Source organism: Homarus americanus, unplaced genomic scaffold (assembly GCF_018991925.1).
Source record: "Homarus americanus isolate GMGI-L3 unplaced genomic scaffold, GMGI_Hamer_2.0 scaffold23617, whole genome shotgun sequence".
NCBI classification, from domain to species: Eukaryota; Metazoa; Arthropoda; class Malacostraca; order Decapoda; family Nephropidae; genus Homarus; species Homarus americanus.
Window position 1 is genome coordinate 4,458,121 of NW_024720711.1, and position 19,536 is coordinate 4,477,656.

Sequence of the window (19,536 nt, forward strand, 5' to 3'; positions counted from 1 at the left end):
AGTTCTGTTATGATAATCATTTATTGTGGAACCCGCCAACACAGTAAATCACTCCGCCGCCCGGGGTGCATAGTGTCGATGCGGCCGTATCATCTCATGTCCAGAAAATGCCTCAAATTTCACCAAATCAAAGTAAGTTATTTCTGTTAGGTCTGTTTTTCATACCCACAAATGTTAAGTAACGTTTATTGTTAAAATATCCAATTTTTAATATATTTCCACAAACTATAACAGTGGAAATCTGGTGTTTTCATATTTTTTTCAATCAATTTCGCTCACTGGTTAGTTCTATTTAATTACCCTAAGTTTATTAGTCAATAAACTTAGTCAATGTCAATTAGTCTATTAAGTACCCATGTTAATAGTTAATCATATCTATGTGATATAGCCATGGCCGGATTAACCAGGTTAGGAAGCATACACAATCTTGTCTTTCGGCTTTTCTCGTTTATAACTAAACCTGTTGTGAGTCTCCTGGTCCACATTGAGTGAGTGAGGATACTTTTGTGTCAGACCAGTGTCTCAAGTCTGAGAGACTGTGTCTCACAAGTGTGAGAGACTGATGTCTCATAAATGTGAGAAACCAGTCTCAAGTGTGAGAGACCATTGTCTCACAAGGGTGATACCAGTGTCTCGCAAGTGTGAGACCACTGTCTCACAAGTGTGAGAGACCAGTGTTTCAAGGGTGAGAGACCAGTGTGTCACAAGTGTGAGAGACCAGTGTCTCAAGGGTGAGAGACCAGTGCCTCACAAGGGTGAGAGACCAGTGTGTCACAAGTGTGAGAGACCAGTGTCTCAAGGGTGAGAGACCAGTGCCTCACAAGGGTGAGAGACCACTGTCTCACAAGTGTGAGACCAGTGTCTCAAGGGTGAGAGACCAGTGCCTCACAAGGGTGAGAGACCAGTGTGTCACAAGTGTGAGAGACCAGTGTCTCAAGGGTAAGAAACCAGCGTGTCACAAGTGTGAGAGATCAGTGCCAGGCCTCTTGTTTTTATTTCATCGGTGTGAGATTGTGGGGTACGAGATGATGGTTCACACTCAGGATGGGATGGAGAAAGGAAACTCACAATGTGTTCACTGTATACATATTGTATTGGATGTACAGTGCAGCTTGGTGCTGGGAAGTGGCAGCGTGGTTACAAGCGTGATGTAGAGAGAGTTGGTTGGTGAGGATGCTCAGAGGAGGACCAGCTTGTGGGTCGCCATGCTCGCCGGCGGGAGCGAGGGCCGCCAGGCAGGAGCAGAGGAGATGGTGTTACTTGATGCGGCAGTAGGTAGAAAGAGGTAGGTCACCACGAGGTCAGGTCTTATATAGCGGAGGTAGGCGTGGCTTAATAGTTGACCTCCGTCATGTAAGGCGGCACTGGTTGACCTAGACCACGAGGCATACATTGGGGAGAATTCGCGGGGTCGGCTACTCAGCGACAAACAGCGTTAGTAGGGGAGGTATCCACTACAAGATATTTAAGATTACCTACTACATACACTTTTATGGGTACAGTACATAATCTGGTATCTGTATATGACTAGAAGGAATCATTATTCAGCCAGACAACGTTCTACTTTTCTTCTTGAAAACTAGTAAATTCTTTGAATCAACGTTACGTTTCCGAATACTATACAGTAGTAACTGAGTTCCTGTAGAGTGTAGACGCTCGAACGAATAATTTATTCAATATTCGTGGAAATTAATTTAACTATTATTTGTTAAAAAAAATTGCAAACAACACACACATAACATCGTACTAGAAATTCGTTGACGTAGTTTCTAAGAAAAATAGTTTGCGAAATTCCTGGAAGCTACATTAAAGAATTACAGCGCCAACCTGCAACCTGTAGCGCTGTAAGTCGGCACTGGGGAACTGTTGATCATACTGCCATATTGCTTCATTTTCGTGTAAGAATATTACTAGTCGCGTTGCATGGTTAATAGGTGTCTTACTTCATTCCAGAACTGGGGCAAGTATCCACGGAATCTAGAACAAATATACACCTTATTAGTTGTAACCGAGGAGAGAGAGGGGACTATTTTTGTACAACAATATTAGTGGTAATTTAGTTTCTCATTGCATGTTCTATTTATTGTACCTCCGTAACACAGATGCAGGCTAATGATGTAAAAACATATATTTGCTCATTAACGGGAATCATCCGGAAACATTTTGGGAAACGAGTTATAAATCAAGAATGCTTTATGTTTACAAGGAACTGGTGCAAATATGCAGCTTCTTGCCATATGAGCCCCACCTACATTTCTCTGGTCGTCATTGATTGGTGGAAGGTTGTTGGCGGTGCTGTGTGATTGGTGGAGAGCGCGGTGAGGAGGAAGAGATATGGTAGGCAGGTGAGTCTCACAAGTTTCACAACACGTCAGTCGCCAGTCAGCGGAGTGCTCACCCATTGACAAGTGCGCTCCAGCCCTCTCACCGGCGCTTTGTATTTCCATTAAATTTACAAATAAGCCTCGTCGTTTATTTGCGTTTAGAAGAGAAACACCACTGTCAGCAAAATGGTCAGCGGAGGGGTGAGTAAAGAGATGTTGGTTGCTTTGTATATACATGTACAGTACCTGTAATATAACTAGTAATTCACTGGCCTTGTATTGAACTGTCCATTAGGAGCATGCAATTTGATATTTATTAAATATTCCGTATTATTTCATATGTATGTTGGCTACTTTTAAGTATTGAAAATAGTTATAGATTTTTAACGTACAATATTTTGATTTGGTGGACTTTTCTTTATCTGTTATACAATGTTACTGTAATGTGGTCAGATAGTGTTTGTTCTGTATATATATATATATATATATATATATATATATATATATATATATATATATATATATATATATATATATATATATATATATATTGATTTTGCCGCTTACAGCGGCTACTTTATTGTGCACCCCACACATCCTGTGAGCGGTAGCGCAAAAGGATTACAGAGTAGTTTACAACGGGACATAATAATTAACCCCCGTTGTCAGGATATTATGGCACTGAATGTTACACAGTATTTCAATTACATTATTCGTTTAGTTCTATACATAAAGGGTAACTTATTCACAAATGCGTGAGTACAGGCGTGTGAGGCAGTATGTCTGGCCTCACACTTTGTTATTTATATTTCCGTGAGAAGTATTCAAGCACATTGCGTATTTGGTTCTGTAAATGAGAACTGATATAGTACTAAGTGCAAAAAAAAAGTGGATAAAATCTTAATAAGTCGGCTATCTTGCCATTAGAGATATGTATATATGCATGTGTGTGTGTGTGTGTGTGTGTGCGCGCGCTTGTGTGTGCAGAGCTCGTGTGTGCAGAGCTCATGGAAACTAATGATAACCTGCAACTTATTTGTGTCAGGGAGTCCGTCAGACCGATAATAATAATCGATGTTTAGCAAATTTTAAATACTGGAGATAATGTTCGCTTTATTGATCTTGTCTGTGTTACTGGTGTGTGTGTGGGATATAAAAACGCTTAAAGATAATATGCATAAATACATAATCGTACAAGGTACCCGAAAATATAAATTAACAGTTTAATTCAGTTTTACCCCGGGCCTTGAAAATCCCCTCCTCCCCCTCGACATAATTATTGTTTTTATGATACAGTACTCGTACCTCCTTCGTCCCTTCCTGGCGATACCATAAAAAACACAAAACAAGCTTTGTAAGATTCTGCCCATAACAGGGGATGTAGGTTCTTTTACATAGTTGCTGATTTTTGTTACTCCTCTATTTCAGGGCGTCTTTAAGTACATTCTCTAGGGAGTCTAGACAACAACCATTTAAAATTTAGGAAGGTAGCTGTAGTAAATGTTGAAGTAGTGTACGATGGGGGTTGGGAGGCTGTGTACTCCACCTTAGCCGACATGCAGTACACAATACAATCACCGTTCATAGACTAACTGCATAACATGTTCAAAACCTTTTATTTTATTCTTTGAACTTAGGACACATATTACATATTTTGAATTTCTTGAAGATTATCCTCATCTGCTTATGTCACCTAAAGATTAAACATCTTAACTGTACCTGGAGGAAGGGGTGGGATTAGTTAGGTTCGCGTTAGGTTGATTAGTCTTCAGGTGAAATAAGCTGAGGTGGTTAATCTTCCGTCTGTCCGTATGAAATGTTTCTGTGTGGTGGCATAATATAACTGCTAATCTAAAATAATTTCTTCTCGAGAATCGACGTTTTTAATTCTTATTATACAGTGTACCAGAGTTGTGGTTCCTCTTCGACATGGAAATTTTGGCGGAGACATAGGTACGTTACCTTCACTGAGTATTTCATACACGTCTGCTGTGATTAAGCTGCATTAATTACGACTAATTGGTCTCTCAAGAGGTCTAGTGAGGGCCATCTCCCATGGGTTCAGTGTTGGTTGCAGAAGTACCCGAAGAAAATCTATCATGTTCAGTAAGGTCACACTGGACTACAACCTTCTCACATCTAACCCCAGCGATGTTAAACCCGAGTTTCCGACATAACTTGAGTACAGCCAAAATCATGGAAAAATTATTCATGATATCTGGGCATAAAATCGTAAACTCTACAAACTGTCATCTGAACTCCTCTATAGCACCTAAGGTGGCCCACATGACCATCACCTAATGGTATTATCGACCACGTAACTTCAGGTCGACTTCCCACAGCAGTACAGTGTGTGCCCGGTGGCCGGTAATAAAGTCACAGGAAAAAAAGTCACAGAAAAAAGTCACAATTTTGGCTAGGAAAAAAAGTCAGGAAAAAAAGTCACAATTAATTTATGGTGGCCGGTAATAAAGGTTTGGTTAGGTTAGGTTAGGTTACTGAAACTGATTGACATATTAACCTTAAAAATGTGAGAATTCGATAGTTAACTTTTCTTTTTTCCTGTGACTTTTTTTCTGTGACTTTTTTACCTGTGACTTTTTTACCTGGATTCGTGTGCCCTCCCCCCCCTGCCTAGTCTGATGGGTCAGATTCAGGTCGTCTTCTGTTTAGAAAAATAATGAATTGGTCAGCTGTGTTTTTTCTCGAAACATTGGCCATCTTGTGAACTAATTGATGCAGCGGGTGAAATTGCCAGAGAACACGTTATGTACAATTATTTGGCGTGTAGACAAGCCGGGTGACCAGTGTTTGTGTATAGTTTGTCGGACCCCCCACCAAGTAGCAAGTGTGATAAACAAGATAAAGGTTCACGTCATTCAAGATGTCAGGTCGGCAGAGAAAGTGCAGGGAAGAACAGTAGTAACATGGGCTTCCGATACCGTTAATCAATACCCAAAGCTCGGATGGTGATCACGTATATATCGACTTATTGGAAGAAAGTTGATTTAGTAAGTGAACAATCACAACAAATGTACACGTCACGAGCACTATCGGAATGGCTGAAGCACGCGGTGAACACTCCCAGTAACACGCTCCTCACGCATGATAGTTAAATTCACCAGGTAATAATATTGGATATGACGTCACTATCAGGGCTGGATTAACCATGAGGCACTGGCCTCAGGCCCCCCGACTCTAAGGGGCCCCCAAATCCAAACATTCTCGAAGTTGAAGCATATAAAACATGAACTTCGTTCAACGATGTCCTAGCAACTTCTCAATTTTCTGTCTGTTATGAACATTGAATGTGTTATTTTGCTGAAGCTTAATATTGATGAAATCATTGATAAATTTTGGTATATTTTGTTCTTGATATATATATATATATATATATATATATATATATATATATATATATATATATATATATATATATATATATATATATGTATGTACTGTACACCTTGAGGGTAGGGGGCCCCAAGTTGATCTGTGCCTCAGGCCCCTATTAAGCTAATCCATGGTCGGTATGTGATTACTGTAAACACCGATAACTCGAGTCTTGGTGGGTCATGTGGGCACCAACTGTTGAGGCGCTAGAGGAGTTTTGTCTCCGGTGCTTTACAGATTTCTGTGGAGATTGTATAAATGCTTGCATTACAGTGGCAACATTTTCGTGACTTGTGGGAGACCTCGCACATCAACAAGTGAGGACAATATTGTTGTAATACAAGCATTCGCATGGTCACCGCAAGAATCTGTGACTGCGTATACATTTTTCCCAGACAACCGAAACAGGGATTTTAACCATTAAATCACTCAATCAAAGCAGTCTTTATTTTACTTGCACAGTACATTATTTTACACATTATTGAATTATCACTATGACATACCCTGCTGTGGTGTGGACGGAGAGTAGTAAAGTAGTAGTAGACGGAAAAGGGCTAATACTTTATTCAGAGAAAATAAAATACACAAGAGCGATATAACAATACATCTTTGTTCCTAGTTTATAGTCTTCCAATCATCCTTCAGTGTTATATAACTCATTAAATTAAACAAAATATATATTAACTCGTTTGTAAGTACAGTATATAATTTCAAGTTAACGTCATTGAATCAGTAATTACTAAACCACTAATTAAACACCTGGGAGATAAACATTCAGGTATACTGTTAATTTAATTCGTGACAAGTAAATAATACAATTCCTGGTAATGGTATGTTCAGGCTGACTGTCTCAAATGTTTAATACCACACACACACACAAATGCGTGTTTATCATGATATAGCACACGTTCATTATCACCACACTAGTTCATCATAGCACCACATGTTCATCACACGCACTTGTTCATCATCGCACCAATTGTTCATCACACACACTTGTTCGTCATACCACCACACATGAGCCACCAGAACAGCGTGACTCAACAGGCTTTATCGATCAATAGTTTGGCGTTATTGAGTCGATACGTTCCCGGCCATTATTTATTAATGTTCCCAGCTCCTTCCTCTCCTAACGTTGCTGCCTCTAGCCTGACGACAGTGTATCTAAACTGATAACAGTGTATCTAAACTGACGACAGTGTATCTAAGCCAACGCCATTGCATCTTAAGCTGGCGACAGTGTAACTAAGCCAGTACAGTCCATTCATCTTCGTAATATACCGTATTAAGAATCCCTATATTCGTATATCCAACAGTGAAACTCTTACTCCGTGAGGGTTCATTTCTCTCTCTAGGACGACCTATAAGACCTTGACTATACTATATAAGAAAAAAATAAGTGGAGACATTTAGGTGAGTTAGAAGTGGACCGGCGCGGCTTAGTATTAGTGAATGGGTCCGTGGTAGTATTTTTCTCACCTTATTGGTTCCCAGGAGAGTAAACTTGTGCTTTGCGTGATGTATTTATTGAAATAAAAAAACCCTAAAGTATTGGTGATATAAAGGCGGGTGTTTATTTCTGTCAGATCTGAGTTCTTGAGTGTTAGTTTAGGCTTGATGTGGGTGTCATATTTCTCGAGTTTTTGTTGCCTGGTTTTACTGTTTTGTTTTGTTTTTGTGTGAGTGTATGTGTGTCAGATTTGGGCTACATGTAGAGCAAGGTCAAGGTTATACAGCAGGCCACAAAAGCCATCGATGTATCTTGACGATGATGTGTGAGTTCTGATGTTGATGTGATGTCTCTCTCTCTCTCTCTCTCTCTCTCTCTCTCTCTCTCTCTCTCTCTCTCTCTCTCTCTCTCTAACAACCATATCTTTGTTCCCTAACCACAGCGAGAATGCATCAGTATCCACGTGGGTCAGGCTGGGGTACAGATGGGCAACGCATGCTGGGAGCTGTACTGCCTGGAACACGGGATCCAACCCGACGGTATGATGCCCCTGGACGAAACCATTGGCTACGGTGACGACTCCTTCAACACCTTTTTCAGCGAGACCAGGACGGGGAAACACGTCCCCAGGGCAGTCTTCGTTGATCTCGAGCCTACGGTGGTGGGTGAGTACCTTCAGTTTGACCTTCTTTTGGTAATTAACTTCACCTGCCATAATATAAAGCAGTTACTTTCCGTGTTGGCTGGAGAATGTTTTTTTGTTTATGATAAATATATTTTTTATGTTATTGCCGGGAAGGTGTGGTCAGTGGGTGGCTCAATAAGACTCTAGCTTTAACACCAGTAATGATAAAGACTCCAGTTGTATCACCACTACTCCTAATGACTCCAGTTGCATGAAATGACTCTTGTAGCCAATCACAGCTCTGGATAGAAGTGACTTAATGAGGAAGATACGCAACGGCAAGCCCTACAACACGGCACCACTATAAGCTGGTAGATCTATTACCTCTGCGGTATAGATTTATGAGTTAACCGAGTCATTAATTCTAAAGTTAGCAGTGTATTTACTTGGTTATGTTAGTGGACGAGGGAAGGTCTTTCTCTGTCCTGCTCACCACCACTACTACCACCATCACCACTACCACCATCACCACTACTACCATCACCACTACTACCATCACCACTACTACCACCATCATCACCACTACTACCACCATCATCACCACTACTACTCACCTACTCTCCCTGTATACTCTCCTAGGTATGAAAATCGTTTTATGTGCGTGTGTGTATGTGTGTCCAATATGTGTGTGTGTGTGTGTGTGTATGTCAAATATGTGTGTGTATGTATGTCAAATATGTGTGTATGTGTGTATGTATGTCAAATATGTGTGTGTGTGTGTGTATATGTCCAATATGTGTGTGTGTGTATGCATATCATATATGTGTGTGTGTGTGTGTGTATATGTCAAATATGTGTGTGTGTGTAAGTCCGTCCCTCTACACCAGCGGTTGTGACAGAAAACATTCTTATTGGTGGGTGAAAAGACAGCTGGTGTATGCATGAGAGGCGAGGAACACCAGTGAAATGGTGAACCAGTTGTTACGTGAGTATTAAGAGTCTTTTGTGTTGGGTCAGGTCATGCTACAACGTTCCCAGGTCATGCTACAACGTTCCCAGGTCATGCTACAACGTTTCCAAATCACTATAGTAACACAACAATCGTACAGCAACAGTAACGAAGTGCTCAAGAGTACACTAGCACCTATAACACTAGTTAACCGTATAGAGAATAACAAAAACAACAGATGTACTAACAATAACAAGCTCTTTATATACCGTTAATGTGACCAACACGTAGTCTCTCTCTCTCTCTCTCTCTCTCTCTCTCTCTCTCTCTCTCTCTCACACACACACACACACACACACACACACACATAACGCTCAACACTCCTCCCCTTCCCCAAAATTCGGATGGACAGATTATCAATAATTATACTTTTGTCCTAAAAATTTAGCCCAACAGATTACCAATAATTATGCTTTGTGGGCCTCAAGTGTGCCATGTATAAAGTCAATTGGGGTTCACCTGAGCACGAGAGCGTTGAACAATTATTACTGACCTGTTGGGCTGCCGAGGTCACGTCAGGGGGATCGGGGTAGGGTGGGGCGGGGCAAGGGGGCTGGTTGGGGTGGGGCGAGGGGGCCGAAAGGGGTGGGGTGGGGTGAGGTGGGGCTGGACGAGGTGGAACGAGGGGTCGGATGGGATGGGGTGATGGTGCTGGACAGGGTCGGCCGGTACACTCTTTACTGATACAGCCTTGTTGTACATGCTTCAGTAATATTTTATGTGTCTTTAAGTGTCATGTGGAGATAAGTAATGTGTCTTCTTCCTCCTCCTCCTCCTCTTCTCTTCTTATTACCGATTCTTAATTTTTTTCGGTTTTTTCATTCTCCACTTTTCTTATCCTTTCTTCCTGTCCTACCTCTTCTTCTCCTCCTCTTCTCATTATCGTATATTTTACACTTGTTCTTCGTCCTTTTTTTTCATCCTCCTCTCCTCATTCTTTAGTTATTCCTCTGCTCCTCCTTTTCCTCTCCTCCTTCACCTCTTCACCCGCTAATATACTGCTATAACCCCCTTCCCCACCCCCCCCTTTCCCCTTCCAGGACTCGCTCCCTTACCCTCTCCTCCCAATTCTCCCTTTCAGGTCTTTCCCCCTTACCCCCAACCCCCCTAGCAGGTTACTGGAGGGATCAATACAGTGCTATAATAATGTGTAGTCTTAGGTAATTTTGACTTAAGACAGAAATTGTGGCATAATCATCCGTGTTCGACCCTGTGTGAGATATATAATGTCTCTTTGTGATTTATATATTGGTCTACATAGCCACCCTATGTTAGCTATGTTGTGTCTATGTTTGAGTTACATAATGCTGTACATAGCGACCTTTTGTGAGTTACATAATGTCTTACAGGAAAGGGGTCATATTTCTTCTTTGTGTACCGCATGTGTGCCATTAATGACCTACCGTGGCCCCGGGGTCAGGTGTGTAGGTCAGGTAGGTATGACTATTATTTCCGGGAAGAGACACGCACACATACTGTTCGTGTGGCTGTATTTATGGTGTGTATATTTCGTGTGTACACATCAAGGCAGACGAGCGTACATACGTAAAAATGTAGACGGGTTTGTGTTTTGCGTGGATGTGATTGAATTTGTGATCTCATATGTGCACATGTGCGAATAGAAACACGCTGAAGACTTAACCTTTAAACACACACACACACACACACCTTCATCCTTCCCAGCTGACAGTAGATGTCAGCCCACCACAGGTCAACACTCTGGCTACAACCTGCTTCCGGGTTCTCAAAATTCAATTTTTTATCACATTAAGTTTAGACACCCAGCTTATATCGCCTGATGATTAAACACCCGAACGCTAACCTAACCAAAATTAAGTTAAGCTAACCTGACGTAACTAATCTAAACTAACCTAACCTACCCTAATCCAACCTAACCTAACTTAATCCAACCCCCCAGGTAACGATAGGGTGTTTAATCACCAGGTGAAATATGCTAGGTGTCTAATCTTCAGGTGACCCGGTAAGGGTCCATTATAATGGACCCTTACCGGATCACCTGAAGATTAGACACAGGACGAATGTATACAGCACTCACCTGTCCTAAGGGTCAGTGGTTCGATCCCCGGGAACTCCCAGTCCACTCAGCTTATAAATGGTTATCTGATTTTACAAGTTAAGAAAGTGAAGGCGGTCAAGTACAGTGCCAGCCACAGTGTTTCCTTGCTTATCTATCCACACTGTTCCTAATGGGCCGTCATACCTAGGAGACCCACTTTCACTTTCTTTATACTGTATGTTTTATTATGATTATCTCCCCCCACACCCCCCTGCCGGTAAAGTAACCCCCCCCCCCTGGTTCCCACCCCTACAGTCTCCTGCCGAGAAGTCTTCCTTTGTAGTTTCGTGTTCCAAACTAAATATCCACACACACACATTATGCAGTCAAGTCTCCAGCTTAGTTTGTCGTGCGTTACCGCCTATCATGAACTCTAAAGAAACTATTTTTTTTGTGGTATAAACTGCAAAGCGTCACGACTCATTGTTTCCTCTCACTTGATGTCTGTCAGAATTAATATGAAGTCCTCGAGGTATCTAACCTTATGTAGAATGATGCAGTAAGTTATTTTGATCCTTTGTCACGACTCAAACTGCAGCAATAACTTTATAATGATACAAACACACACATTCCCTTAGTTCATGGAATTTATTATTTAAGTGAATGATATTTGTAAGTTAATGATGCCGTTTTACAGGGCCGGATTAAGCTTAATAGGGGCCTGAGGCACAGATCAACTTGGGTCCCCCTACCCTCAAGGTATATATAAATAACAAGAACAAAATATACCCAAATTTATCAATGATTTCATCAATATTAAGCTTCTGCAAAATAACACATTTAATGTTCATAAGAGACAGAAAATTGAGACGTTGCTAGGACATCGTTGAACGAAGTTCATGTTTTATACGCTTCAACTTCGAGAATGTTTGGATTTGGGGGCCCCTTAGAGTCGGGGGCCTGGGGCCAGTGCCTCAAGTGCCTTATGGTTAATCCGACACTGCCGTTTTAAGTCAACATATATGTTTTGTCCACAGTTGAAGTATCCTAAAGCAACGGGGAAAATTATGGTTAGGAGGTGAAGTAGATTTAGGTTTTTGGTGTGAGAGAATTACCATAACAGGACACATCATTTTCAACTGGGGAGGAGTGAATGAAGGATAAATGTGTGTGTGTGTGTGTGTTGTTATTCAGGTAAACTGGTCATTGCATTAAACAGAGGAAGTCTTAAAAGATTACAGATAAATATAACTTCCCTGACCTTTACTCAGCTGCTATAGTATTTCACGTCATATTAATCATTAAGACGAGATTAAGAATAACATCAGTAGCGAGCCAGAACAGCGTCTGTAGTACAGTTATAGTATAGACAAACAGTGAATGCAGACGGAGGTAATCACATAAACAGTAATCAGTAATTTAATATATATATATATATATATATAGAGAGAGAGAGAGAGAGAGAGAGAGAGAGAGAGAGAGAGAGAGAGGATATTAGGTAATTTTACAATAACGTGGAAGGCAGGAGATTCAGCTGTTTAATGGCAACTCTACCTCCTGGGAGTTGCTATTTATTGCTTATCCCCGCCTTCTTCCTCCTTCCCTTGTGAGCTATAAGGGGAGAAACTTTCGTCTTATCCCTAATTAGGTAAATTTGGTGGCTCAGGCTGTGATTTACAATTTTGCTGTATTCAAAGTATTTTACTAAATATTTAATACAGGTATACCACTTAGTAAAGGCTATTCTTTTGAAGTTCATATTGATCGCTGTTGGTGACGTCATGACTATGGCAGAAGCCGGGAAGAAAAAATACTTGTTAATATTTATTTATTATTATTATTATTATTATTATTATTATTATTATTATTATTTAGATGTGCTGGTTTTAATTGGTCAAAGGAATACATCGATATATAATAATTATCAATTAGTGTAGTTTTTGTGATATAAAAAAAAACAATATTTTGACCGCGCACACGCACGGAAGTAAGCCCTACCCTGGTCACACACACACACACACACTGGATACATATGACATGAGTTTGCCGTTAGCTTCTGTTCCTTCTCCTCTAATCTATCTCCCAAAGTCTATCTTTCAACTGAGAGGAGGGAGTCATCGTCTTCAATCAACTCTCAACCTTCAGCCATCATTCAATTCTTTTTTCTTTTTTTTTGTGTCGCCTGTCAATCTCACTTTCGTTGCCTTGTTCAGTAGAGATGAGTGATTAAACTGAATTGTTCCTGCTTTTTTGACGGTAATGGGTAAAACAAAATCGGGCCTGTTTTAATGGGTTGGGTGACTAAACTAAATTATATCCTTCCCTTTTTAACTACTAATACGTCATAATGAAAGTTTATGAATTATTTCCCCCATTGCAAACAAGATTATGGGATTATAGCGTCGTTTTTTCCTCGCTCATGTTATCGTCGTGTTGTTTCTGGTGATCATTCAACCCCCGCCTTTCTCTTTCATCACCATTATCTCCCTGTCATTGTTAATATTCCCAGAAATAAACATTATATCGTCTGCCTCTGTTCCTTTTGCGTCACGCCATCCTCCTCAGAATTACTCAAGATTACCTTTTCTCCTTTTCTGTTTTTTATGCATTTTTTTTCGTTTGTCATAATGCATCGATGTTTGTGTTATTATTTACTGAGGTTATTCACTTAGGTTGGTCTTATTGTAACCATCCTATGTTCCTAGTTTAACCCCTCCCAGTTTATTTCACCTTATCATTAACCACCTTAACTTTAACCTACCCTAGAATTAACTTAACCTAAACTTACATTTACCTAGCCTTAACCAAACTTAGCTTTACCGTGCTTAGCATTAACCTAACCTTACCTAGCATTAACTTAGCCTAAACTTGTATTTACTACCATTAACCTAACATTACCTAGCATTAATTAAACTAAACTAAACTTACCTTACCCTAACCTAACATAACCATACCGTGCCTAGTATTAACCTAACCTTACCTTTTCTAGAATTAAATTAGCCTTATCTTACTTCGCATTACCCTTCCCCACGCAGCCCTATCCTACCCCACGCAGCCCTATCCTACCCCACGCAGCCTTACCCTACTCTACGCAGCACGCAGCCCTATCCTACCCCACGCAGCCCTATCCTACCCCACGCAGCGCCCCTATCCCTCGCAGCCCTATCCCTACCCCGCAGCCTTCTAGCCCATCTACCCCACTACCCCCTACGCAGCCCCATCCTCCCCCACGCAGCCTTACCCTACCTACTGCAGCCCTATCCCTGCCCCACGCAGCCTTACCCCTACTCTCGCAGCCCCTACCCTACCCCACGCAGCCCCACCCTACTCTACGCAGCCCTATCCTACCCCACGCAGCCTTACCTTCCCCACGCAGCTATCCTACCCCACACAGCCCTATCCCACCCCCACGCAGCCTTGCAGCCCATCCTACCCCACGCAGCCTTGCCCACCCCCACCACCCCCTACGCAGCTACGCCCCACCCCACAGCCTCCCCACAGTTACCCCAGCCCCACTCTGCAGCCCTATCCACCCCACACAGCCTTACCCTACCCCACGCAGCCCCATCCCACCCCACGCACCCCACCCCACAGCCCCATCCCACTCCCACAGCCCTACCCCACCCTACCCTACCCAAGCAGCCCTACCCCCCCTACCCCTACCCCACGCAGCCCCATCCTACCCCACGCAGCCCCACTCCTACCCCAAGCAGCCCACCCCACCCTACCCCTCCCACGCAGCCCTACTCCCACCTACCCTACCCCACACCACCCCACCCCACCCCACCCTACCCCACGCAGCCCTACTCCTTCCCTAGGTAGCGTTAGAGTAGTCAATCATCAGGTGAAAAATAACCTTGGGGGGCAGCGGCTAATGTACTTCTTATTAACAGTTATATCAAGACTTGCGTTGTATCCATTCTTTATCCAGTCATCAATCTCACCCCATCATTATCTGTTGTTCCTACTTCTCCTTCATCGTCTCTCATAGCCTCCTTCTTAGAATTATCCGATATATAATTACACACACACACACACACACACACTGTGACGTTTTTAAGAGCTTCGTAAAACGTTATCAGCAGACGTATGGATTTTGGGAACGTTTGTTATGGATTTTTTGTTTTACGTTTTTATTAAGTGTTGCTTCCTAGAATGTTGGTATGGAATGTGTTGATGCTTGGAACTGTGTTTTTGTTTTTGTTGTTGCTGTTAATTCTTGGGATTTTTTAAAATTCATTATTGGGGACTTGAAACTTTTTTAAGGAACGCCCAGAACATTCGTAAGGAGCTCCCGGTACATTCGTAAGGAGCTCCCGGAACATTCGTAAGGAGCTCCCGGAACGTTCGTAAGGAGCTCCCGGAACATTCTTAAGGAGCTCCCTGAACATTCTTTTAAAGAACTTTCTGATAGATTGTTAAGGATCTCCTAACATATTGTTAAGGAACTCCCGGAACATTCTTAAGGAACGCCCAGAACATTGTTAGATAATACTCCTACAAATTCCTTACTAACGCAGGACATGAGCCGTTCTTGTAATGCCGATTGGTCGCGGTTTGTGTCATACATAGGTAATTTACAGCGCGTTCTGGCATATTTGTGTGTGTGTGTGTGTTAGTTCAATGTTGGATGGAGTGATAATCCCAGAAGTGACTCGTGCATACAAATAGTTATTGGATAATAATAATAATAATAATAATAATAATAATAATAATAATAATAATAATAATAATAATAATAAAGAACCATAAAGAAATACAAAACTGAAAAAAGATCAAAAGTGAGAAACAATATATGTATGTTGTGTTGTCATAGTAAGTGAAACAATTGAGACCCTGCAATTGTGTGTAAATGAGGCAGAAAGTCAGATCAGCAACCTGAGACCTGGTCACAATTTCTGTGATGCCGTGTGGCAGGTGCATTATGGCGCGACTAAACTGCATTATGGCGCGACTAGAGTGCATTGTGGTGCGACTAAACTACATTGGGTGCAACTAACCTGCATTGGGCGCGACTAAACTGCATTGTGGCGCGACTAGACTGCATTGTGGCGCAACTAGACTGCATTGTGGCGCGACTAGACTGCATTGTGGCGCAACTAGACTGCATTGTGGCGCGACTAGACTGCATTGTGGCGCGACTAACCTACATTTTGGCACAACTAGACTGAATTTAGCACCATTATAATGCTTTTAGGTCACGTTCACTATACTATACATTTTGCCGCAACTACCATCGCATACCAGTAAATGAAAAAAACTTCCACATAACCATAGACTCTCTGGGTATGAACCTTTGACACACATTCTCCATCTTTGTACACATGAGACCCAACCGTGAGAAATACATTGACCCAAATACAATGTGTGGCGCTTCTCTGGCCCTACACGGTTACACCATGATATTACTGTTGTTGCTTGTGGTAAACATGATGAGCGAGAAGATACTGTGCAATAATTATTCATGTATCTTTTGAAATGTTTTTGTTATTAGTATTTTATAGAACGAATGAATAAATAGTTCGTTATAAATATGAATGAAGTTGGACCTTACTAAGACATTTTATTGCGTTATATAGTAATTGATTTTATTTAAATTTACCGTAATATCATAAATAAAAAGCAATAATAAAGAATGACGAGAGGGAGAGAGAGAAAGGGAGAATGATGAGAGAGAGAGAGAGAGAGAGAGAGAGAGAGAGAGAGAGAGAGCTGTTTGACCAGTGATAGTGAACAAAGCCATCAGATGCTTATTTCCAGTAGGTGTCCTGTGTCGTGAAGGTAAAGGCGTGTTTATACCCCAGCTGCTCCGGTTCACTGACAGATGACACATTCCCGAAAAAAACCCAAAGTGTTAGTACAATATGAGGCTCCAGTAAATATGATACGTTGTCAAGTGTGATTATGAGAGTGGAAGATGTGTAAGAAAATGAATTGATTTTTTTTTTTAGGATATCTGAAAATTATGAATAAATATGATGTGATAACGGACGATGTGAAAGAAAATGTCATTGATCGTTTAGGATATCCAGAAATGCTAACACGTATCCACATAGCCGAATTGCTGGTTAAATATTGGATTTGCTGTAGGGAATAAGCGTTCAAGGGGCTGTAGGATGCAGGATATGGGTATTAATCATTTAGAATATGTAAGTTAGAACACATATTAGAATTACAGTGTTGAGAAAGGTGTTCATAGCCCAGGTAAGTAGAGGACGTGTTCATTATGTGTTCAGTTAAGAGTAATAATTAATGGGTGACTGTGTTAACGTGTCTGGTGGCCGGAGATCCATACCTGTCTAACATTTATGCAAAGCCCTACCGTACCTGGCCCGCCTACCCCTTTTATCCTAACCCTATTGAAGAATTATGGAGGTCTTGTAGGGTAACTAATTACTTACCTCGTTATACATTATCCCAGGTATGAATAATTAGTATATGTTATTCTCATATGTTACATGTTATTCCGAGTATGAATGTTTAGTACGTGTGTGGGGAGGGTGGGGGGTGCTAGGGCTTGGGTCTAGGCCCTAGGGTGTGTGTGTGTAGGGGGGTCTCTTGGGGACTGGAGCTTGTGGTCCTCTGAGTTATGCAGTTAATGGTCTCCTGGGGTCTAATTTTATTGGTCTGGGGGGGGGGAGGGGGGGGTTATAGTCACTGTTTTTACCTTACTAGAGTTACTCCCCTACACCCCTTCAGCTCCATCACCCCTTCCCCCCTACAGGGCACATCCTACCCCTCCACCCCTCAACCTTTGCCCACCCCTTCCCCCACCCCTACAACTCTCCCATTCACCCCTTCGCTACCTTCCCCTCCACCTCCCCCACCCCACCCTCCCCTTCTCCCCCGCATTACATCGGTACCATTCTTTCTTAGTGACAGGTCAAGGAGGCATTCCCAGAATTCCCCCCCTCTTCAACTGTGTGTGTGTGTGTGTGTGTGTGGTCATGGTCATGAGGTAGTTCCCCACCTACCTGGCCTAGCTTGGAATGTTACCTCAGGTAGATCAATAACATTCCTGTCTTCACCACCACGAGCTTCCTATGACTATCACCCCCCTTCCCTCTCCTTCCCTTCCTACATACATACATACATACACGTCAATAGGCAGTGTTCTATATCTATATAAACGTAAGATACTATAAATGCTAAGACTTTTACAATGATATCTTTAGGTCTTAAATAATACCTCCTCTTTGTTTGAGTTGAGACAGATTGATTATTCAGCTCAAACTGAGAGGAATGAATAATATATAATTTCTCAGTAAAACATTGAAACGATTTGAGTGTCATAACGAAATCGATGATGTGGAGATTATCTTTACAATTTATTCACGGTAACTGTGAGCTTAAGTTGGGTTAGGTTAAGTTAGGTTATTATGTTTACTGGTTAATTCTCTCTATGATGTATGTTTTAGAGGTTAGGTTTACTGAAAGTCTTCCACGAACTACGGTATGGTACACAATGAGTGACGTATCGTTAGTGGCAACTCAGGGTCAACTTGTTGCTGGTGCGTCATTCTACCACCAGAGATCTCTAAACGTTGTTCATTAATATTTTACCTTAAATAGAAGATTATGAAGCTTTACAAGTTATGGAACTGTTCCATTAACTTAAATAAATGATAGATAACTGGAGCCGAAGTTAAAGTGAATATCTTACGTACGGACCTGAACCCTTGTGGTTTGTTACCGACTGTGTCCTCCCTCCCTCCAGCTCTCCTCCCCCTCCCCCCCCCTTCCCCTCCCTCTCTCCCTTGTGGCTAATTCAAGATTTAATAAGAGTAGTGGTGGTAGGGGAGCGTACAAGGGCGTGACTCCATTACTTCCCTCCACACAACTAATGTTCTCGATGGAACGGGAAAAACAACAGCAAATTATACTGCCTCTAACTTCTCCCTTTATACTGCCTCTAACTTCTCTCTTTATACTGCCTCTAACTTCTCCATTTATACTGCCTCTTAACTTCTCCATTTATACTGCCTCTTAACTTCTCCATTTATACTGCCTCTAACTTCTCCATTTATACTGCCAATAATTTGAGTAAGATGTAAATTTTAAGTTCAAAAAATCACCATAATTACATAATGATTTAATGTTGTTTGTAGGTTGGTGTTATTATTAAGGTGGTGCGGTAAGCGGCGGCGGGAGGACGAAAGTGGTGGTCTTCACGATCCATCTCTTTAAATAACAAGTTTTACCTCTATTAACTGTCTATCATCGTATACCGTTTTGGCGAGCTGTGTTTTGGCGTCTACATGTCCTAACGTAATAATCTTAACCCAACAAACCATTCGAACTTAAGCTAATCAACCAATCAACCAACTATAGTCAATCGAATGGAACTCGTGTCTCACCGCGTTAAATTAATCTAAAACTATTCTAACATAATATCCGGTATAAATTTATGGCTATAGACGTTATCCAACTATAGTATAGAAACTTCTAGATGTACTGGTGACCAACTGTGCCTCATACTTCTTGTACAACCTTGAGTGTGGGTGAGATACTTGCCCCCTCCCCCCAGGTGTAATGTGTCATGGGGGGCGTGACACTACCTGCACCTCGCCTACACCATCGCGTGTACACCAGGCATACCTTCCTCCTAACTTATATTACGTTATCATTACAGAATTTTTCTATTATCACGAGAGGACTTGATTCTAGTGGCTTGGGAGGAAAAAATATATTGTTTTATAAAATGACTTTGTGTGTATT

General features: G+C 41.6%; 1 protein-coding gene across 4 annotated transcripts in view; it reads left to right on the forward strand.

Moving 5' to 3' along the window:
• The first annotated feature begins 2,351 nt into the window (after positions 1 to 2,351).
• The window catches only part of LOC121860756 (tubulin alpha-1C chain-like), a 49,888-nt gene continuing 32,703 nt past the window's right edge, over positions 2,352 to 19,536 (forward strand). For 2 of the 4 annotated variants that reach the window (XR_006087924.1, XM_042358102.1), the window contains exons 1-2: positions 2,352 to 2,525; positions 7,610 to 7,832. Coding sequence is in view for 1 of the 4 variants with exons in the window: in XM_042358102.1 (XP_042214036.1) it covers positions 2,511 to 2,525; positions 7,610 to 7,832 (238 nt within the window). In the remaining 3 variants the exon portion in view is untranslated. The remainder of the gene's footprint in view (positions 2,526 to 7,609; positions 7,833 to 19,536) is intronic. The other 2 variants (XR_006087926.1, XR_006087927.1) reach the window with 1 other exon arrangement.